General features: G+C 36.9%; 1 protein-coding gene across 4 annotated transcripts in view; it reads right to left on the bottom strand.

The window, feature by feature from the left end:
- STK3 (serine/threonine kinase 3) overlaps positions 1 to 25,005 on the bottom strand; it is a 134,507-nt gene that overhangs the window by 43,999 nt on the left and 65,503 nt on the right. For all 4 annotated transcript variants that reach the window (XM_069005212.1, XM_069005213.1, XM_069005214.1 and 1 more), the window contains 3 exons: positions 23,279 to 23,404; positions 11,966 to 12,158; positions 1,393 to 1,568 (listed from right to left, as the gene is read on the bottom strand). In XM_069005212.1, coding sequence (XP_068861313.1) covers positions 1,393 to 1,568; positions 11,966 to 12,158; positions 23,279 to 23,404 — 495 coding nt within the window. The remainder of the gene's footprint in view (positions 1 to 1,392; positions 1,569 to 11,965; positions 12,159 to 23,278; positions 23,405 to 25,005) is intronic.

Consider the following 25,005-nt stretch of genomic DNA (forward strand, 5'->3'; position numbering starts at 1 on the left):
TCTGAAGATCAGAACTCCTTGGGTTTTGTTCTAGGACAAATTCCTATTTCAAGAAGACTACTTCATTGTACAAGCAATGTCAACAAATTCCACGTGATTATCCATGTGTGAATTATTCATGAATAGGTACTTACACAATCAGCATCTTGGCATTTACAAAAAAAATAATTTTTGCCTGCATTTCTTCACAAGTAATGGAAAAGATAGGATGAATTTAAAATTGTTCTAAAGCTAGTTTTATTGCCACTATAATAAACCCACTGAAACAATGGCCAGTTATTTTCCAATGAATAGTGCAACTATTTTGTTAGTCAATCACCAAGATGATGATGACTGCATTTCACAGAAAAAAAAAAAAGCCTAAAAAACCTCCACCCAAACCAAAATCTAACTAAATCAAAACTCTCCAGCAGCAACAGCTTGTACTATGCCATTTAACTGGCTTTACCTCAGTAGCTTAAATTTAAGAGTCAGCTTTAAGTAGAAATGCTGTAAGTGAAAACTGGAAAGAAAATTCCACACCTACAGCTGTCACCTAAAATTAAACACAACAAGTCTCTTCAAACCTCAAGTGTGCTTCAAAAAGGCACCATGTGATCATATTTAGCTACTGCACTGTAGTTAAGAACATTTCATGCACAACAGATAAACAAAAATTTCATTGAAACATGTTAAAAAATAGCAAAGGTGAAAACCAGGTATAATTACTTACCAGTCTCTAATCAGTAATTATATATTTCATTTTAAGTGCAACCTATAACTTAGGAACATTTTCTTTTTGACCCTGTTACAATTTGCAACATAGGCAAAATGAAATAAACTACACATATGTTGGAGGGTAGAAACTCCACCCTAAAATAGATGAATTTGTGTTAGGTGGAATAGTTCTATGTAAAGAGATCTGTGCTATTGGAATAGTACCAAGATGGTGACTTGTGCAAAACAGTAAGTGGTCTTAAACATCTCCAAGGAGATTGATTAAATGGCTCCAATCCAGTTTAAAATGCTTATCATTTTACTGGGATACACAGCAAACATGACAACAATATTCCATGTCTGTAGAAATTTAATTTTTTTTTTTAAACAGAATTGGGTCAAATTTTAAAGCTGCCATAGCACATAAATTTTAAGGAACCAAAAAAATTTTTAAAAAAGAGTCATTACAAAGTAGTATACTGTCATACACCACTCCTCATTAAAAAAAGTCCTGTGTTTATCAGGTGTACTTATTTCAGCAACCAGGATGAGGCACAAAGATTAGATATTTGGACAGTATTCTTGAAAGTTTACTTATTTTACTTGTATTGATACAGTTATAGAACAGGATTAACTATTTTTGGCATATATAAAATAAACTGCATGCAAGAGATTAAACAATTAAAAAGTACTTACGAAATCGAAGTCTCCATCTTGAGGGACTTTCCAGTTATCAGGGAAAACGTTTTTGGATATGTGGTAAGGTTCATGCATGTTCTGATTACAGTTTTCAGGGCTTTTATTCTTGGAATCTTGTTTATCAAAGTAGTCCATGAAAGAAGGTCTTTGAACTTGCGGAGAAGTAGCATTTCCTTAGTTGAAAGAAAACAAAAAAAAAAGGTAAAAACTATTCAAATATTAAAGAATTAATACACTATAAACTTCACTAATTAATTTTCCTGGGGTTTACAGAAACTAATACAGTCATCTGCATGTGATGCAAGCCTCTGTTTGTCCCCTGAGGGTCTTTGGCATAAAAGCTCATAGCCAAAGTATGATATTTTTGTAGCAAGACACAATGTGGAGAAATGTTCAAGACATTTCAGAGTTGCACACACAAATAATATTAGAAGTTACTTCATGCAATATCAATTTGTTGTTATAGAGACTGAATAACATGAGGTGCTAAGCATCCCTTTGGGTGCTGAATGCCCCTAACTTCAAGGCCTGGTCCACAGGCACTTGCAGGAAAGCAACAGAGTTTCACTAAAGGTGGGATTTAATAATTATTTAGAAAAAGAACTTGCAAAATGCAAATACACAAATTGTGCCTAGATGCTGCTTAATTCAATTCATTACCAATGAAGATTCCCATAAAATTACAGGATCACCCTCTACAGATGGTTGCAAAGCACCCTGTCTCCATAGTGTAGAAACCCTGGGGGATTTTTGTCATCATCTAACAGCTGCAGAAGCTTTATGAAGCAGATCGAGATCAGCATGAACTCCTGCTCTTTTATGCTTTTCACAAAACTAAAAGTAAAAAAAAAAAAAAATCTTCAGTCCTAAATGACTGAAATTTGTTTTCATTTGTGGGATTTCAAAGCAAATTCATTACTAAATAGCACAATAAATAAACATAACTGTTACCTCAGAGACCATATTCTGCATAGCACTGACACATGAAACGTACTTACTGGAAGTGTAACACATTTGACACGAAGATATATGAAATGTATTTCCACAAATAAAATATGAAATGGGATGAGAGATAAATAACTAAAATGGGGGGGGAAAAACCTAACACTAAAAACCAGACAAAACTATACATTTAAATTACAAACATAACAAAGCAATAGGAATTTTTATTTGATATACTTGTTTCAACAAGTGAATAGGTAAACTGAAAATATCTTTTCAGCTTGTGTTTAACATGATCACTAGGACTTGCTAATCTCCTTATCTGGCTTTATACTTGTTTTTATTCATTCACTACGTGGGTCTTTCCCCTCTCCTTCACCTCTTATTTCATCATCTCTTCCCATTCCCTTTGTCTAAAGATTTTTTAATTAATTCTAATTTTGCTGCATGACTAATAGCAACCTATTTTTTCATTAATGTTTATTTTTGCCCTGCCATCTTTTCACAGAATCATCACGGCCAGAAGAGACATTCAAGATCATCTAGTCCAGCCACTGACCTAGAAACACAATAATCACCACAACCATACCCCAAGTGCCACATCCAGACAATTCTTGACACTTCCAGATGTTCAAAAGATGTCACACCCACCACCTCCCTGGGCAGCCCATTCCAATGCTTACTCACTTTTTCTGTGAAAAAAAAAAAATTCAAATACCTAATTTGAACCTTCCCTGGCAAAACTTAAGGCCATTTTCTCTCATCCTTTTACTTGAGACATGGCAGAAAAGACCAACCCCCACCTGGCTAAACCTCCTTTCAGGGATTTGTACAGAGTGCTATGGTCACCCCTGAGCCTCCTTTTCTCCAGGCTAAACAACCCCAGCTCCTCACAGGACTTGTGCTCCAGACCCTTCACCAGCTCCGTTACCCTTCTCTGGACATGCTCCAGCACCTCAATGTCTTTCTTGTAGTGAGGGGCACAAAACTGACCACAGGATTTAAGGTGTGGCCTCCCCAGGGCTCAGTACAGGGGGACAATCACTGCCCTGGACCTGCTGGCCACACTATTCTTGATAGAAGCAAAGACTGTATGTTGATTTATTGCTTCTTTTCTTTCTGCTTTTCCTAAATTTTTCTGTTCTAGTAAGATTTCTTCTGGCATTTTTAATGCATGTTTTCTATTGTCATGCTCTAAGCTTTAGTGACTTTGACTTCAGCTGCTTTCCTTCAACTCCACAATGGTTCCTTCATTCAATCTGCTATTTCCAGACACACTTTCTTTTCCTCACATTTTTAGCTGTTTTTCTCTCAGTTTTTGCCACTTTTTTTTCATATATTTTTTTCTAATCCCCGATCACTTATCTCTACTCACCATCTTTTAATTAATAACAACCATGACCTAGCAATTCAGTGAACTGAACTCCAGGCTGAATTTAACTGACTGGACAGCAGACACCTCTTCTCCAGAATCTCCCAAGTTTGCCCCCACTGAACTCAAGATCCCTTGAAGGAGGTTTCTTGATCTCTTGAATCTGGGACTGAGGAAGGGATGAGAAGTAACCAGCAGAAAAGAGCACTAAAGGGCAAAAACCATAGTCATAGAATGGGTTGAGTTGGAAGGGACCTTTAAAAACCATCTAACACCAACTCCCTGTCCATGGGCAGGGACACCTTCCACTAGACCAAGTTTCCCAAAGTCCCATCCAACCTGTCCTTGAACACTTCAAGGGATGCGGCATCCACAGGTTCTCTGGGCAATTTGTTCCAGTATTTTAACACCCTCAGAGTAAATAATTTCTTCCCAATATCTACGCTAAACCTGCCCTCTTTCAGTTTAAAGCCATTACACCTTGTCCTATCACTACAGGCCATTGTCAAAAGTCCTCCTCCAGCTCTCCTGCAGGCTCCCTGTTGGGTACTGCCAGGTCCTACAAGGTCTCCCTGGAACATTCTCTTCTCCAAGCTGAACAACCCCAAATGTCTCAGCCAGTTTTCCTATCAGAGGTGCTCTACCCCTCTGACCATTTTCATGGTCCTCCCCTGGATTTGCTCCAACAGCTCCACGTCCTTGTTTTGGGGGTCCTAGGGCTGAACACAGTATTACAGACGGGGTCTCATGAGAGCTGAGTAGAGCAGAAGAAAAATGGAAGAATCTAAATTTTAGAAAAGCACACATTTACAAAACAGATCCAAAAGACGATAGTAGTATGAAGGAGGTAGAATTAAAACCAAAAAACACTATGCATTTTCTTAGTACAAACTTTTCATTACTTGGTGATCGCTGCCCAAACTATTTGTACCAAAAAGATAGGACACCACATTGCTGGCCTTTCACAACCAATTTTTTCTTCTGCTGCGATGGCTGTACTTAAGTTTCATCCCTGAGACATAGCTATAAACAAAAAGATTACCAGTGTCTCTATTCAAAACCCTAAGTACCAAAATGTTGGCCCATTACAGGTAAGGCAGTCTCCGTCCTCTCATGTATCAGGCAATACTGAAGATTTTCCAAGCACTGCTTGTAAGTTTTAAAACTATTTATAAATATCTTCCTTATACATGTAATAGAAGACTACCTACATACATAAAACAAACCAACCCCTCTAAATTCCTTGCTATCAAATGCAAATTATGGAAATTGGGTCAACAGGACTGAACAGGTCAACAGGTAAGCAAGGAACATTTATTTTTTACTTTGAGAACTTCTTTTATTTGTCTTGATAAATAAGAATTTAGAATTCACTTCTGATTTCAATTTAGCATACAGTCAATTAACCCAATTAAAAGAGCAAGAGCTGCTTACCTTCACTGCAAATATAAAAACTCACACACAAAACCAGAAATATGACTGCAAAATTATGGGACCAGAGGTATTTCAACTTCTCTTTTGGTTTCTTCCTCCAATGCAAAAAATCCCAAAGGATTTATTTAGAAATTTATTTTCAAGATTTTATTTTATTTTTATAAATAATTAAATTTAAAAAGAGACACTATTTAGATCTCTAGCTAACTTAACAGGTTCAGTTAGTGCTTCATAGGAATGGGTTGACATCTACCAGTTTAAAGGCCATGTGAAAGCTCCTATCTCTTTTGTATTTACTTTATAAAACACTCAGGCTCTATGCCATAGCAAACTGATATAGGTTACACCTTTTTTTTTTTTTTTAGTGAGATTATTTGGTCTGAAAGTACTTTTTCTAACTTTAATGAACAACAGAGTAACATTATCTTCTCAACCATCTTTCAAAAACCAAGATAATTAGATGCATAATACATAAAGATTCCCTTAAGGACAATTAATTCACTCCTCTATTCAGTAAGTTACATTTGCCACAAAAAATCTACAGCACAGTCAGTATCACTCCACACTTGCACCGAAAACCTACTGTGCAATAGCCTGTTCCATTCTAGAAGGATTTGGATTTTTCAGTTCTTCTAATTATTTGTTTTTCAATAAGCAATGATCATGTTTAAAAATGTTTTCCACAGTTTCAATATTTAAGAATATCTGTCTCCTATCATCCCTACACTTGCCTACTGCAAAGACAGCTTTGGAAAAAAAGCCATAATAAAACAACAGTCAGAAATTGCTGGCAAGCCATAAAACACAGAGAGCACCATTGATGCTGAAAACACATTCTACCTCAGCAATCCCCCTGATAGGAATACAGACAATAGGGATGTCCCCAAATAGTTATGTAAGCAAGTGTCTCCCAAAAAGTATGCTGAATAAAATGAATGAGGCAACGACATAACACAACACCAACTCTATGACACTGTTTCAAAAACATATCAGAAACACACATTTCTCAACACACATTTCAAAATAAGGAGGATGCACATTTCATTCTAATGCATGTTTTGGTAAAATTCAACTGATGTCATCCACCACGAAAAATTATTTTGTAGTGAAGCATTTCCAACAGAAAAGTATTGTATTAATATAAAATTGATTTTAAATCACTTTGTAAATTCTGCTGTTAGTTAACAAGTAAGGTCAGCAGATGAGGATGACCATCTCCTACAGAAGGGAGACTGCCACTACAATTTCCTGTGGAAAGACTGTTAAGTCCTTCTCTCACTCTGTTACTACCAGGACACTGGACCTCTTCTGCAGCTGCATATCTACAGAGGAAAGCTTTCTTCCTTTTGCCAAAAGCCATGAGCTTCCACAGCCTTCCACATTCTGTGGATCTCCATCTACCACTCAACTGAGGAACATTTTCAGCTGCTTGGTGAAGTGAGGGATCTGGCTCTCCTAGCTCTGAAGTGCTTCTGTGAACATCCTGTCAGTATTTTTATTCCCTCAGAATACACTGCTTTGTCACCATTAGAGTCAGAACCTGTAAAGCAATCAGCTTTCAGCCTTCTTTAGACCTATACCTACCTATGTGCTCTCACCCTACTACAAAGGCTACCAGAGCTTATACAAAATCACATACTACTTGGGTTTTGTATTCCATACATTCCTACCACTACTCTCTCCCCCCACAAGGTGCCCTACAACACAGCAGCAGTAATTCTGGGAAATGGGAGACAGGAGACTAGAATTTTGACCTCAGTCTCCAGGCAAATGCATCTAACAGTGAACTACCACATAGAAAGCTGCCACAGCCACCTCCTTCAGCCATATTTTAAGCAGGAATCGTGACTGTATTTTATGAGCGGGAAAGTTCTGCTGCTAACTCATGCCTACTAGGCAACCATCTGAGAGAATTAGAGGCCAGGCTACTGGGAACCACAAGGAAGGAGCAGCAGTAACAGTAGCACCAGTTAGGCAGGCCAGAGCTGCTGGGAGTCTACCACAGGACAAATCTAAGAAATGTTTGACTATTGAGAGCTGTGGAACCAAGTGGTTACTGAGTTCACAGTTTTTGTATCACAGTGACTTACCCACCCAAGTCTTCATTCAGTTTAGGCCTCATTAGGGCTTTTGCTTGTTGCATGACACACCTATTTACCAGAAATAATTGCAACTGGCATTTAAATGGAAAATCCACATAATTTTCAACTAGCTGAAGCTTTCAGAGACTTTTTGAAGGACTACGACCCAAGTTACAATTTTTAATGGGAAAAAGTTTTCAGCACAAAACCTTGCTTTGCTTCTTAAGAATAAGACTTGCAAAACTGGTTTAATAATTTTTGGGGTTTTTTTTCCCCACTCTCTGGAAAAAAGAAAAAAATATTCAATGATATTACTATTACAATCATGGAATATGCTGAGTTGGAAAGGGCCCATCAGGATGATCGAGACCAACTCCTGGCACTGCACAGGACACTCCAAGAATCAACCCATGTGCCTGAGAGCATTGTTCAAACACTTCCCATTAGTACATTCCAGCCGAATGACACTTTATTTCTGTTTTTAGCAAAACAAAGAAAATACGCATTAAACTAGCATTTTGCAACAGCTCTCAAAAGCAGAATTGCCAACAACATTACAAAAAAAAAAATCCCCACTTTTAAAACATACTACTACTAGTGACATAAATGAACAACTTTATTACCAACCACAGAAAATGGCTTGAGAACCATTTGAGGACCTGTAAACATCTATCAGCTCTTTATATATACATACACAGGAGTAAAGCACTAGTACACCTATGTATGGCACCAAGCAAACCATCCTGTTGGGGGCACAGTAAACACACTTGACCAAAAATACATCCATGAAGTATCAATGCTCAGGCTTAGAGCACCACTGAAACCAGCCCATAATTAAGTTTCCTTAATTAGGAATTTCCGGAATTAGGTCATAAATTGTTATAGAACGTGTCACCAGCTTTTGCTTTTCAGCTGAAAAACCAGCTGTAGTATTTAGGCCTTTCTAAGAGTTTTGAAGCACCACTCCAAAGCTATTCAAGCATACACCTCATATCACAGGGCAGACTGACTTACAGTATAAAACAATCCCTTACCCTGGATGCTGAAATCACTAAAAAATAATCAATAAACCAACTCATGAATTCTTCTATCAACATGTAGGTTCTACAGCATGGTACATGTCCCACTATTACCAAAACTACCATTATACAAGAAGATAAGTTAGTTGAGCAAGTAAGTGCTGGAACCAAACCTGCTGCCTGACAGCTGAATGATTAAACCATCACTTGCTTCAGGCTACCTCCAGTTTGCCAATTGTGCTGGAGTTATGTTGCTCAAGACAGTCACCTGTGGGGGGGAAGGCCAGGGAAGGAAACCTGCTGTCCCAAAGATTATATTCTTGTTTGTTTAGAAGGAAGAATGTTTTTAAGAACTATACTGACTAAACCTAAAATGTTCATGTCTTATAGGGCAAAAAGTAACAAAACAAAAACCTGATTACTTTTCTACATTCTAGTTGTCAAATGCCACCTCATTCGTTCTCTGTCATCTTCTTTTAATAAATACATTCATTACCAACCACAAACTATCCAGAAGCTTCACCAAAGTCTGAAGCAACAGTTAGAAACCCAGAATAAACTTAAACTGCACTAAGAGACAACTAGTTTTCCAGCCCAAAGCAGATGCCAACTATAAATTTAACAGGGCAAAAAAGAGGAGCAGGGGGAACGTTACTGAAAAGGAGAAAAGAGAACAAGCACAAGTACTCCTGGTGCACCAGAAAGCCCTAACACTAAGCCTTGCGGAAAAGCACAAGGGGAATGTGAGGAAGCTGGTCTGAACACTAGTCTCCACTGACATGTGAAAAAGCTTCTACACAAAAATAAGTAAAACCCAGGCAACTGAACAAAAGAAGTAATATTTCCACCATTCTCACTCTTTCCTCTACTCAGCATTAAACCTCCTAAGGTTAAGTTACTCCCAACTCTCTGTGTTCTTCATTTGCTTTCCTCCTTCCAGGTACATACCACAGAGTCTCTGATAACATGCACAGGCATACCAAGCAAGACAGCATAAATGTTGTTTATTACTAGACTGTGTATTGTATGTTGGGTAGGAGGACAGGCCTCTTTTTGTTCCAAATCCCAATTTTATCTGGGCACAATTCCCTATTAGTGAAAAAAATATGGTTTTGGTTATTTTCTGTCATGGCTCCCAGAGGCCTCTAAGCATGGGTACTTATAAATAAAAACATATTATTGTTTCTTATTTTGTCCTTGAGCAGGGAAACAAAAGGCAGAAGGAAACAAAACATGAAACTAAACACAACAGCAATTAAATAAAAAGTTTGTCATAAATATTTTGTGTCTCTAGGAAGGAAATGAAATCCTTCTTCCCTAGTTTACTAAGTTTATTTCTCCGAGCTTCTTGCTTACAATGTTCTGTTATTCAGCAGTATCAAAGAGCACTTTTAAGATACTAATTCTGGTTTATTATAATCAAATCACACGAACATCCAGAAAGTGCCTATTTTGCCTATAAAGGTACATTGGAAAAAGCAACCAATCTCCAAAATCTTGTGTCTTTGTCAAGTACAACAAAGCACAAAATCTGTGTCTGCCTTTCAGAGACAGCAAGGATTTTTATGTCCCTTCCTGGTGACACTTATTTAGGAAACTTGCTATTGCTCCTGTTTCAGCCAATAGCACAACAATCACAAAACCAGAGGACCAGCTACAGTGGACATGATTAATATTTCTTTTTAGCTGAGAGATGTGAAGGTCCTGTTCTTGACTTATTTCTAGTTTTTAATGTAAAAATGCAAATAATGGGTGCCTAATGCAAAATACAAGAAATTTTAGCAAGGAAGTGCTGAAACCAAACCTGTGGCCTGACAGCAGAATGATTAAACTATCACTTGTCATGAGGCAAACTACCTCCAGTTTCCTGGCTTTGCTTTGCTGCAGTTACAGGGCTCAAGACAGTCATCTGTGGGAGAGGAGGGAGGGGAAGGAAACCTATCACCTGTCCCAAAGATCATTCTTGTTTGAGAAGAAAGAAGAATGGGATTAAGACATATATTGACCAAATGTCAAGGTGTAGAAAGGCAATTCCCTTTCTAACTAAAGATCGTTACGGGAATCAATAAAAATTGAAAGCAACAGTACATTTTAAAAGCAGTGTCCCCAGCAGACAAATAAGACACGGAATAAGAGAGTGCAATGCAAACCTAATGCCACTCTTTTGATCTGTTTGGCATAGTAACAGGCATTTCCTCTCAGCACATATAAAAAACTACATGGATAGTGTGGTGCAATTTGGTATACTACTTATACAGAACTTACTTACAAAGACTGAAGTGATTTGTCAGGCTGCATAGAAACTGCACTAAACCCTAATTCATAATACTTCCGCCCTAAGAATTTATTCTAAATTTGTTCATACTATCTTCCCCCCCCCCCCCTTTTTTTTTTTAAATCACTCAGCTTGTCCTTAGTTTGTTGAAACTGATGGGTTTGAGATCACTTGTACTAACCTTCCATTAGCCTCATGGTCTAACAGGCAAGTATTCTGTTTCAACATAAAGACAAATTAAAGCACATACTGAATCTGGAGGTGAATCATCGTACTTAAACTAATCACTGTCAACAGCAATCTTATTACTGAGATCTCTAAAGGAAAAGCAAAATAAAACCCAAAACAAACCACAAAAAAGCCAAACTAACAAAATCTACAAAACTCCTTTTTCCTTCCAACTTCCAGTACACAAAAAAAAGCATCTGCTTTGCACTTCCAACTAATCTTGAGCAAATTACATCAGGTATCTATATGCAAACAAATGCATACGAAACACTCTATAAAGTTATTTATTTGGCACTGATTTCCACTCTTGAGATATTAGCTCTCTATATTGCACACACAGAGAGCTCCCCACACCCCACCCCCCCACAACTGCCTGGAGTTAAACATTACATTGTGCCTCATGAAATCAGGCAGCTACAGCCTGAGTTAGAGTCATCTATTGATGCTGCCTATTTAAGCAACTAATTCTATTAAAATTCGTGAACCTCAATCTGCAGTAGTCTTCAGCCAAACAATAAGTTTATCAGTAAATAAGTATGTAAATTAACTATTTTTAAAATGTATATTTATGGATATTTCAGTATAAGTTATAATTTTATACATAAAAACATTCACACCTTTTTTTCTCTTTGTTACATACTCCCTCACATGCTGCCAAAATCAATTAGAACTTTTTACTTAGGTTTCAGTAATCTTTGGATCATGGCCTTAAATCAACCATTGTTGAATTACATTCCAAAAATGTCCAAATAATTATTTGCTTAAAAAATACAGATCTGCTAGGTGATCATGAGTTACAAAACAATTTTACAGCAAAATATATTACTGATTGCTGACCCCAAAGAGAGTCACAATATGTTCCCAGGACCAGTGACATTGAAACAGCATAATCACACCAGTTTAGCGCCAAGGAACTGGTCCAAATGTATGTGGGACAGGAGACAAAGAGACAAGCAGTAAAAGGGACAATTCATAGAACGACAATTTGAGAGTCCTCTAGAGAAACTTAGTAAAACACCAAAACCAGGCTTCTGCTTTGAATCTCCCACTATAGTCAAATTTTTCTCTACAAATTATAGAGTGCTTAGAGACACAAATACCCCTCTCCCCCTGTTTTAACCACAGAACTTGAAACTTAAAAGCCATTCATGATACAGCACTGTCATGCAGCACAAGAAAACATACTACATTATTAGAAGAAAGCAAATGAACAACATACGTTTCATGGTCCCATCTTCCTCTTCATCATCATCACTGTTTATTACCATGGTCCCCAAGTCTGACTCTAACATGGTGCTGTTGTGTTCAATCATTGTCTGAGCACCTTCACTCATCGTACTGGTGGCTCTCATGGTACCAGCGCTCTCTGAATTGGTCTTCACCATGGTGTGAGAGTCCAACTCATCTTCATCCTATGGGGAAACATTTGCCAGAAGGCAGCAGATCATTAAAAGAAAATAAAGGTAAGGTGCAATCACTTATTGATTAGTTTTTATCTTTACGTGACCAAGCTGTACTGCTGGACTTCCAGGTTTAAAACTTTAAAAGAAATCACAAAATAAAAAATCTTCCATATAAAGAAAAATAAAAACTCTTCTTTCTCACAGATGCATGGCAGGGTAAATATAACGTGGCCCACACACTCACTTTGCATTAACATCCAGTTTTGAGTTATCTCTGTGGTTTTCATGACCCACTTTATCTCTCTGGGTTCCAAAAACCACTAACACAATTTATAGAAAGTGATTTTGCTGTTTTGTAAGGGACTGTCACCAAGGGTGCTGACCACCCTTAACTTTGCATCATGTCCAGCATCTGACATTACATACAGGACCCAGATAACAGGCTCATGTTCAATTTAGCTACTCAACAATCATCCAACAGAATTTGTAAAGTCCCCCTCAGAAACAAAAAGTCAACTTGACTTACTTCAAGTGTTTACTTCCCTTTTAAAACCTTTGTTATAAGTCAAGAACTTGTTAATACTACACATAAAAATAGCCCTTGAGCACATACTTACCCACTAAGTGTGGGGGAGATAATATCAAGAAGATAGACAGTAGCATTTTGAATCGGTAACGGTAATAGGCCAGGAATTTGAAACAGAGAACTAATGACAATCCAGTTAATGAAATGTGAAATTCATATGGAATACCAATATTTGAAAATACTAATGGGAAATCCCATGGGTTTCCAAAATCTGATTTAGATTATACACACAACATCACAACATTTCAGGAGTAATGTGATGGACTGTTGAGTATACACATTCTCTATATGAATAAAATCTATTACTAAAGGAAAAAAACCTCAGACATTCTCACTTCTTGATTAAATGTAACTAACAATATCCATCACTGTGAAGTTACTGTAAGTCAAATTGTTACATTTTAAATACAAATGCTACTTTCACCAGTTTTATAACCATATATGCATCCATTTCCTCTATTGTGTCAAAGCTTCATTTGAGTTCCTTTATAAATGAACTCTATCCCTGATTAGCAAAATATTTTAGCTATATAGTTTAAAAGACAATTGAACAACCCTTTTATTTCTTTTAACTTGCCCCTTACAAATAACATGTTGTTGCTACACAGAATCATAGAACTGTTTAGGTTGGAAAAGACCCCTAAAATCATCAATTCAACTGTTAATCTGGCACTGCCAAGTCCACCACTAAATCATGCCCCTAAATGCCACATCTACATGACTTTTAAATACATCCAGGGTAACATGTAACATTAAAACACTACTTCACCCACTAAAAAATTTCCCCTTTTTCCTAAATCTTTGCATTGCTTTACAGATTTTAAATGTTTAACTATGAAGAGACTTGTAAGTTCAGGGGCTGGGGGAGACAGACACAGAATGGGAACAGAAAAAATAAAGTCTACACTCAAATCCCTGCAAGGTCCGGCACTTTGTGTTTCTCAGTGAACTCATTCCTTTCCTTTCTGTTCATTCCCTGACAATTTGCCTCTCATACAGACACACATGCACGAGCCAGCTACATGACCCAAGTGCCTGCTTCACTAAGGGTTGTTCTAGGCAGATACGGAGAATTGAGTCTGCAGTAACACCAGCTCCTGAAAATAATTCTATTACACCTCAACTAAGAGATACAAAACCAGATAATTTTGATACAGAAAGTCTGACTAACAGCATACTATAATGAAGCCAGGATACAGACCTAAACAGACATATTAAAATTCCAAATGTCAAAGGAATCTTTATTTTCCAGATTCTGATTTGCAAAAATACTTGAGTTCTTCATTTGGATTCTTTCTGGGTTTTTTTTTTAGTTGCATTCTATCTAGTACCCTACCCTTAAAAAAACCTGTGATATTCACAAAGATACAGACAGCTTACAGCTGCAGCACTAGGCAACTGTGCCAGTAAAAAAAATGAGAATATTCTGGGACTGCTCCTCCTGGTGGCAACTTTAATTTTCTCTACTTTCTCCCACCAAATGTTACTGTTAACCCCAGTGTTTTCTATGAATTGCATTTTTCCCCTTCTAAAAAGGGGTACTCCGAAATAAAAGTAGTTTTGCATCACATTTTAAAAGTGACAGAACAGTTAAACTACAAGTGTTTCTTTCAGTGCTGCAATACAGCACAAAACTGACTCACAACATACTGATGTTTCAGCCACTAACCACTACAAATCTGGCATCTCTAACATACAAGCAGGCAAATCTCTGAGTTTAAGGCATAGTTACATTTGATTTACAGATTCGCTTGACTAATATTAATATCAATATCCACTTGCAGTGCATACAGCCCTAAACTTATCCAAGCTGAAATAGGAAATAAAACAAACACTTTCTTGGAGCTCAAAACTTTTATTTTAGAAGTTAGTGGAGAAAAGTGATGGCTTTATGAACATATGAACAAGTATGAAATAGAGTCCTAAATTACCATTTTCATAACTTCTGCTTCATTGAAAAAATCATCTTTTATTTCTTCAGTCAAATCAAGTATCTGGGCTTAGTCCAAAGAATAGCATTTCTTTTTCCAGTCTAAGAGTGCCAAAAGCCTTTATCTTAGTATTGTCTCTCAGCAAAGAGAACAGTTATCTTTTAGTACCTAGTAGACTAAAGATCACAAGAGCCCACCTTAGTACAAAAAGAACAGCTGTCCCAAATACACAACAATTTTGATGAATGCTGTTCTCTGTATATCAGGAATGATGTACGGACACAGAACAATATAAAACTTCTTCATGGCCTGTGCATGCCCCAGAATAATTAATTTTGTAGCTAACACAAATTGCTTCCAGAACTGTCATTCCAGTATTTCTCACAAATATGAGATTTAGCTAATATGGCAGTAGACTACACTGGTTCTGGAAAGGTAACTTTATAAAAATATGCAGTGGATCCAAGTTATGGAAATGCACATTTACACGAGAGATGAAAGTGATTCTTTCATACAAATTCTGATTCATGCTTTACAGTGCATAAATATTGGTGTAGAAATTGTGATCGGTTGTTAAAAATGGTAAACACACTGATTAAATAAAAACAATCACAATCTCAATTTTAACCAGGAAAAAAATAAGAAGTATTAAAGCTGAAATGTCATGTTCTCATACTGTTTATATAAACAGATCCAAGAATCAAACAACAAAAACAACTAATTCTGGAATTAAACTGTCTGCTGTTCTCCTGTGCACCAGTAATAAGCACCAAAGTTGTATTTAGAAGGGGTTTCTCTTACACCACTATACAGCAACAGACGGTACGCCTAAGTGAGAACTCTAAAATCTCTTGAAATGCTACAGAATTTACAATAGACTACAGAAACTCTGAATAACATCATAATGTAAAGTACAAGTAAAGTACCAGCAAAAACCTGCAATCCTATAAGACTAACTCTCTGGATCTCCTTATTTTCCAAAAAAAGTTATTATTTACAAAAGCAACCCTTAAAGCATAAAAATGCAATCATAGAGATTTGATTATCAGGATAGAAAATTCAAAAAGACTTCAGCAAAAACCACACACAAGACTTCATGATATGCTTGTAAAATAGAAGATCTCATCACACAAGAAGTTTTCTCAGAGAAGTTGGCCCTGCAGATCATACCTGACCCTACATCATTAAAGAAGTGAATTAGACAAGGTGATAAAGATTAATGGATTTTTCAGTTGCATTTTAAACACCAATAGGGACGAAGACTGATAAAAAACTAAACAAGAGAAGCAAATATGGCAGCAGTTGCCTTTAAAATCTCTCTACCTATGGTTTGGCATGTAAAAAGAACACTAGATGGCAGCAAAGACGGGAAACTCGGCGGCAAGGCATTAAAGGAAGATTTACATGCTGGCAAAATTTAGTATCCTGTAAAATAATTTCATTTACTATTAACACCTCATCATCACCTTTGAAAAATGTAGCTGTAGTCACAGCTATCTTTTTTTAAAGCACTGTAGTAGCTACATAAACACATAATATAGTTTGGTCAAGCGCAAGGATTTTGTAAAAGCTCCTAAGTACAAAGCCAAGCTTCAACCTGAGTATATGATTAATACTGAGCACACAAAACTTAGACCCATCAGTAAAACAGGTAAAAACTTAACTTTCAGCACACAGTCAAATCCCATCACATTCAATAGACATCCATCACAAAACAGCACATAAGCGTGTTTTCTCCCTCCAGGTAATTGATGCATCAGGTAACGACGACTTGCTGCACGCCCATAGCTCTCCATGTTTATTCTTCCTCTAAACCAGTTTCTGGCTCTATGCTGCTGTGGATTTTAACAATATGCTATATTTCTAAGTTCAGGACACTTAAAGTACTGCAATCAAATTTAATTAACACATATGTCAAGTGTTCTTTGGCATAAAGAAAAAATGGTATGAAAAGAGGAAGTTTTAACACTGTCATGCAAAATTATATGTGTATATATATAGATATAGCTATAACATATACATGCAAACACACAAAAGAAGCATGAAAGCAAATATAAAAACCTTCAGAAAAGTACAGCATGGTGGATCAGATTTAAAATACAGGATAGCTCATTTGATTCACTAGTTCCTTTAAAACAACACTATAAATATTGTAAAAATATAAAGGAATAATTACAGCAATTATTTCTTAGAGTTTCAAAATACAGATGACAAATTTTCATAATTAATATAGGATTAACCAAATAACCTTTTGTATGAATGAATAGATAATCCTACATATAGGAACAATCGATTATCGACAGTTGGTTTTGGTGTTGATAGTTTGGTGTTGATAGTTGTCAACCACTAAGTGTCCAAGGAAAAAGAAGTGGATTACTGAAGTAGTAATTTCTTGATTTAATACTCTAAAAGACTTAAACATTTCTCACATCATAGAGACATTAACATGTTAAAGAAAACATACAGAAAGCTGCTTGTTAGCTCATTCCTTTAAAAATCCACAGAAACAAATATTTAGACATGTTTTCTGTGAGCTGCCAGGCAACGAGTTACTTTACATTCCCATAATACAGCTGCCCAGCCTCAGCATCCACTTCACATCACACTTCTAAAAATGCATGAGAAGAGATTGGTCATGTCTCATAATGCCTAAACTAACATTTAAACTTTGATATTGGGATTAACCTCCTGTAGAACACACCACTTGCGATTTTTGCTTAATTAAAAAAACCTGTACAACTACCTCAGCACCTATCAAAACACGTCAGTTTGTCAGACGGCATTCTCATCACATGAGCAGCTCTCATAACAGGCATAAAATCAATTCTGAGCACACTATTTATGTCTTTTTATTATTTATCTCTCAGGAAGGATACAGACATAAAGACTGTATTCAACCTGGGCATCTATTTACAGCTTTATAATACATAGTTTTGAACAGCAAAAAGTATTTACATTACAATTGACAACTTCTCATGCTATAAAATGTTCACAGACAGTGGTGAAAAAGAAAAATAACCAATTTTAAGGATGTGACTCTTCCTTGCTTGAAGGACAACCACCTGAATTGACCCTGAAAATTAAGTATGTAATTGTGAAAACTTTGTATCTGATTATTTCTCCAAACCCAGCCACTCCATTCTACTTCTAGTTATGCAAGTCACTTTTAACTTGAGTGTCCCTTACTATATAATATATGACTTTAAGAAGGTATTAAAGCACAAAAACTTATTCAAATATAACTGTTAGGGTTAAAACAGGTTTCCTAACATAAGAAACTTCATAGTTAGAACATTTTACATCTTTCTTTTTGATGGATCCCAAATCAGGTACTAGTGAGTAACGAGCAGAACTGCTCACAATTTATATAGGAAATTCTTGGGGGTTAGATCAATAAATTCAAGCCCATGACAGGTTAACTGAAACCATTCTTTTTCAATAGTATATGGACTTAATTCACTGCCCGTGAGAGACCTTTAACATCACTAGACTCTACTTACCACTAACACCAGTATTTGCTCTTGCTTTTAGATATTGTTAAATATGCATTTCTCAAAGTTCAAGTCTGTTTTTGTGTTTCTACAGTGAGGACTTCACAGTGGTATGGCTGGGAAGAAATCAATTCCTGAGGTGTTATTTTTCAAAATTTAAGTGCAAGGTGGCTATTACTTTGCAACTGAACAGTACACACAATCTAAAAACATTTATAGATATTAAAATATTAATAAACAGATGCATTATTTACTGTCACTACTACTACATAAGGTAACACAGGGACTGTCATTAGCTCTTTCTAGGACTGTTGCCATCACTGCAGATTTATCAAGACCTGTACTGTCATTTGAGTTACGGGATCATGTAGTCATGCAAACTACATACAAGCAGCCCTGTATTTCTTATGGGGTTCTGTGAAACTGATACGTAAGGAGTAGGAATGTGCAAGGGTCATTTATACTTGAATGCTGGACTGCTGACTTCATCCACTACCAAAATGTATACCAACTATACCAAGCTGGCAGTCATCTGCTTTCCCTTTCCAAAAGGAAAATAATAAGCACTCAGAAGTGCAGAAAGAATTGGTTTACTCTTTTTCTGGCAGTTCCACAAACAAGTTCCAAATTAAATGAAAGACACAATTTTTGAGCTTATTTTCAAATTATACATTATTTCAAAGTGAAGTGGGAGGTTGGAGGATTGATTGTTTCTTTTTCTAAAATGATGAACATAAATATTCTAATGCTTTCATTTTATTCTTCTAGATTTTTATCCTGGTTTCCGTTAATAATTTGTGGGTCCATTGATTAACCTCTGCCTAGTATGATTAAAAAACTAAAATCAGAATTCCACTTAGTTCAGGCTTCATTTATACCTACATGCTGCTCAGGAGTTTTCTGTTAAGCAGTGTATGAGCAACATGCATTCAAGAAACACCTTACAGAAAAATTCTCTAATTAAAAATAAAATTGTAAGACTTTCAAAGAATCATAGAATGGTTTGGATTGGACAGGACCTTAATGACCATTTAGTTCCAACTCCCCTACCACAGGCAGGGACACCTTCACCTAGATCAGGCTGCTCAAAGTCCCATCCAACCTTGCCATTCCTAAAGTTGTAACACTTTAGGAATGGGCCATCTACAGCTTCTCTGTGCAACCTGTTCTAGTGTTACACATCCTCTCCACGAATACTTTCTTCTAATATGCAGTCTAAATCTACCATCTTTCAGTTAAAAGCCATCATCCCTATACTACATGCCCTCGGAAAAAGTCCTTCTCCAGCTTTCTTGTAGGCCCCCCCTAGGTATTGGTACAAGTTTACACTGCTGTTTCCTAGTTTGGCTGGGTTTGCACTTCTGCCTGATCAGAACCTTTGGTGACAGCAACTACACAAGATTCTGGTGTTATCTCTGAAATCAATCTGGAATTTCTTACAGTGATGTACTGCACTGAAACTGTTGCAAGACATAGGATGTCTGTATTATGACCAAACAATTATTAAAACCAGTCCAGAATAAAATGTGTTCTGCATTGTGACACACAAAAGATATCCAAAAATTGTTTTGTCAACAAGGAAATCCCTCCTCACTTCACCATTAATATTCTTCATTTCAATCACTTGTACACTCACTTTTTCTATTAAAGCTAAGTATTTCCAAACTTTTTTCACTCAGGGCTTACCAAGCAATACGAAATTATTGGACATGCATTTACTGATAGCAAAAGTCACACTTGCTACCAAATACCACCAGTTTAACAACTGTTAAATATTTGATCCTAACTACAAATCTTATCACAGATTATTTTCTTGAATCATAAAACTGTGTGAAAACTTAGGGAACTAAAAAAATCTCAACCACATAAAAGAACATACACAAAGTTATCTTTTATAGTAGGCACCAAAATCCTCTTTTACTTAATCTTTTTATTTTGAAACTTTTGAAAATGTTTCATTCTTCAATATAAACTTTACAGCAGAAGCACCTGGATATCCTCTTGTCTATTACGAGATATTCTTGCACGTCTCTTAAAATCCCCTGTAAACATCGTTTGGTATTATTCATTAATTTAGTTAATCAATTACAGCCTGGAAGTCTGCATCCGCAGTGAAAAATAAAAAGGAGTACACAACATCATATTACAAAGGATGATAAAAGCATTCTAAAAGAACATATTGCTGAAGTTTTTACCCAGACTCTCTCATCCTTCTCCTTTTGTCATCTTAAAATCTCATCTAGTGATCCCTTCACTCAAGGGAATACTACAAAGCTTCATTTTCCAGTTTCTCCCCTTCTGTCTCTCACTGTGCTAAAGTCATGCTCTTCTTTCTATTTTTCTACTACCTTTCTTTTCTGAGCTGACTAGTCTCATTCACAAGCCCACTTTCATGGCTTTCCCCTATTCTGTCACTCTGTTCAGTACCGAGAAGTCAGCTCTGCCTCAAGTTTGCCTCTTCCATTACCTGTTAAGTTTTCAAACTTCTACTCTTTTCTCACATCCTGTGCTACTACAGGCAGGGCTGTCTCTAGCCCTCAGCAAGGCTGGCCTTTAAAACTCCTCTACATCATAATATACAAAAAGAATTTGCAAGGTATGCAAATACTGAGCTGTCAACTGCTCTTACTTCCTGCCTTATATCGAAGACCAATTTCTTCAAGCAGAGGTTGACTTCTGTTTCTGGGTTTGTTGATGCTCATACATCGGTATATGATTACAGCCCCTGAAAGTCTATTACTGTAAGTAAAAAATTACAGACTTAGCGTTTCCATATACTACAACTGTACTCAATTTTAAGAGCAAACCAACCTTTTAGCCAAAGTGCTAATTAGACAAGTTAGGGACTGCATTAGACAAAGTTGCCAGGAGGTGCAAGGAGGTGAGTGATCCTTCTCCTCTGCTCCACATTGCAGAGGCTGCACCTGGAGTGCTGGGTCCACTTCTGGGCTCCTCAGTATGAGAGACAGGGACACACCAGAGAGAGTTAACAAAGACGATTAAGGGACTGGAACATCTCTCCCATGAGGAAAGGCTGAGAGAGCTGGGACTGTTCAACCTCAAGAAGACAAAGCTCATTAAGGACATCATCAGTATGTGGCAAATATCTGAAAGGAAGGTGCAAAGAGGATGAAGTCAGGCTCTTTTCAGTGGTGCCCACTGACAGGAGCAGAGGCAATGGGCATATAAAAAACTAAGAAGGTTTCCTGTGCACATCAGGAAACACTTTTTGTTCCATGGGGGTGACCAAGCATTAGCATGAGCTACACAGGGAGGTCATGGAGTTTCCTTCCTTGGAGATATTCAAAAGCTGTCTGGACATGGTCCTGGGCAGTCAAACCTCAGTGGCCCTGCTTAAGTAAAGGGGTTGGACAAGATGACCTCCGCAGGTACCTGCCAACCTCAACCACACTGTGATTCTGTTTTCTCAGCCCTGCTAATCAAATATATTCCTGTTACTTTCAGATTTGAGGCACTTATCTTCTGTACTTAGTGATAAGCAGAGTCTTGCTGTCTGTTTTACTCATAACCTTTTCCTTTACGGCACCACAAGAGTACATGGCAGAATTCCCAACTACTACAATGGTAACACAAGAAACAGATTGCTGCCTCAATCCTGGATTTGAGGTTCTCTTATACTAAATGCTAAATGGGGGAAGTGTGGAGGGAAGGAGTGTGGGGGGCGGCAGAGCGGGGAGTGCAGTGCTACATTCTGACTCGTGCACCCATGCAAGAGCCATGAGGAGTTGCTAAATGCTTCTTCAGCTGAGGTGAACCAAACCTGTCTTACACCCTTCCACGCAGTAGTGGGAGAGGGAGGTGTACACCACATCCTCAGCTGGCACGGACTGTGCCTGGCAATGTGATCTGAACCTCAGACTAAGTAATTAGATGTCATGCCTAATTTTGGGTTAATGCAAAAGACATCAACAATGCCCAAGCATTTAACATCTCTAGTTCAGAAGGCAATACTATAGATGAAAGCATACTAGTAAAGACATTAGGTTTTTATGTCAGTAGTAAATCAGTCTCCTCAGAAATCAACTATTCATTAAGTCAATTCACAAACATCAACTCTGTGTGTCAAGTCACACACAGGAAAATTTCCTAACATAAAAAAAGTAATCACAGCCTTCCCTGCCAGTTTATTACTGACTAAGCAAGTACAATTCAGAGTAAACCACCTTTATAAAAAGAAGCTATCAATATTCTTAGAACACACTCTCTTAGAACAGAAAAAAATGCAGCAAACCACAGATTGCTGGAGATCCAAAAGATTGCACAGAATCTGCTTGAAAAGTATTCCTATATATAGATCATCACATAACACTCTGTAACAAGGATTCTACAATTTGCTATAGGACAAACTGCATTTACTGCACTGCTCTTTTCTGTTTGCTCAAAGCTGTAACATTCCAGTCTCCATCTTCTCTTTGTGCTCTTCCTGAATTACCCTGGTACACACTGTATGTGTGGCAATACACTTCTCTGAAGTACATTCTGCTGCATTGCACAAGACTAACATGAAATAAATTATGTTGGGAAGAGTAATGCCAGGAACACAGACTTAACACTACCAAACAACTCTAAATGCAACCTACTTATCACACAACCTGCTCTCTCCTCAAACATATGCTCACAATGTCATCTGAAGAATGAAGTGCCATCACCATTTTCATGTGTTCAAACCACACTGCAATCACTACTTACTAAGTGTTGTGACTATTCTGTGTATTAGACTTAACCAAAACAACCCAAAAAAACACCAAGCAAAGTGCCCTGAACTAAAAACTAAACCACTTGTCTAGAAGTCCACCTGTGAAAGTACAACCTTAAAGAATTTGGGGGTTTTTAATGTTAGTCTCAATAGCTGACTATTCAGCTATGGTTTCTTTTCCCACTTTCTAGAAAAGCTTTTTACTAGGACATCTCATGAATAGTGCTGAAAGCTGGCTTATACAGCATTACTCATAATTAAGAGTAGAATACTCAGAATTCATAGCATTAAAACCACACAGAAAACTGGTACAAAAAAGTATTTGAACACAGCTACAGGAAGGAGGGGAAAACCAGCAACTTATCTGTAAAGTATAGATGGTTATAGGAAAAATGGGTACACACCGAGTTTTCTTCCTCCTCCTCTAGTTCTCTCTGCTGTTCCTCATGTCGCTTTGCCTTTATCTCCATAGCTTCAGTGATCAGGTCCCTTAAAATTGAAACTGGCTTAGCATTCTTAATAAATGTATGCTAGGGGAAAAAAAATCATTAAAATATGTAGTATCATTACAGCAGTTGTGCTTCAAATTTAATTACAAGTCCTATTCAATACCACAGATTCCAGTACATTACGCAATAATCAAAATCTATACCAACACAACATACAGTATCCTTCAGCTGCTTCATTACGTAAAATTAACTATTTTTAGTAACTGCAAACCTTGGGAAATGCAATCACTTAACAACTGGTTTAGAGTTGAGGAGAGAATTTTCCAAAGAAAACATGCAGTAAGTAGCAAATAGAGTAGTGATGATCTGACACAGAAAACCAAACTTTTTCAGATATTCAGTTTCAAAAGTTAATTAATCTTACCAAATTGAGAGCATAAATTAGTGGCTCTAACCAGAGCAACTATGGCTGCTTACTTCAACAAAGCTATGCTTTAAATGTCATAAAATATTTCTTGATCTATGATGCTGAAATGTGGAACCAGTAAAAAAATACTTCACTTTTAGCAGGAAGTTTAATTTTAATTCAAGGTCGTTTAAATAATCACTTTCTCATTTAAGACAATGGGCACAATACCATTTGCACATTTTGCTGCCTAATAAACACCTGCTGTTAGAAAAAATATGATTTTTGCATTATTATATTAATTATTAATAATTATTATATTATATTTGCATTATTATATTAATTTAGGCAAAACATAACTAAGCACCTCAGAAATATATCATTAAATATTTAAAAATTGTTCCACGAAGAACAGAATCAATGTTTTCAATTGAAGCCTCGTGTCCTACACCTATTATCTATCTTTTCCCTTGATATATTAATTCAATTACTCTCTTTTTCATTCCATGATCTCTCCTCACAAGCAATACTTTCATTCCCACTCAAACACATTCACAGAACCTCCAGCCCCATCACATATGCTCCAAATTCCAGCTGGGGAAAAAGACAACACAGACTCCTGAAGAACACAATATTTGGTTTTCTGGTCAGTAAGCATGTGGAAAGAAACTGCACACTGAAGCTTTTTCTTGTTTGTTTCTCCTTACTTGCTCACATTAATGCAAGTCTCTTCTATCCAGCTGCTGGTATTCAGCTAACCATACAAACTTCAGATCTTGAAGGTCTCAAGTACTGATTCACACATCACACAGACACACATAACTTTTAATTTTTACTTAACTTGTGGTCTACATTTTGGTGTTTTGAAATTTATAAAATTAAATATTCATAACATGATCTACGAATTTGACAGATCTATTACCAAAAACTACTTTGCAAAATTTTTGTTTTCCTTGTAGTGGAGTTCACTGGAATTTAAATTTTAACAGCTGATATTGCTAGCTCAACACAGAATAAATCTAGTAGGAGAGTCATACAGGAAGTGAGACCCTGGCATACCCTGCCTAACTCCAAAAGTCCACACTGCCAACTGTGGCTCCCATATAAAAATGCCCGTTTGGTTTTTGTCCATCTGCATCATACCTTTCTAGGACAGACAGCCACCTGCCTGTTTAACCTGACATGACTAGAAGGAAAGACTGAATATACTCTATGTGTGGTCCACACGGAGGGGTAACCTGGGCTCAATTCTTTTACTAAACACTTGCCTAAATCC

This window comes from Aphelocoma coerulescens, chromosome 2 (assembly GCF_041296385.1).
Source record: "Aphelocoma coerulescens isolate FSJ_1873_10779 chromosome 2, UR_Acoe_1.0, whole genome shotgun sequence".
Classification (NCBI taxonomy): Eukaryota; Metazoa; Chordata; class Aves; order Passeriformes; family Corvidae; genus Aphelocoma; species Aphelocoma coerulescens.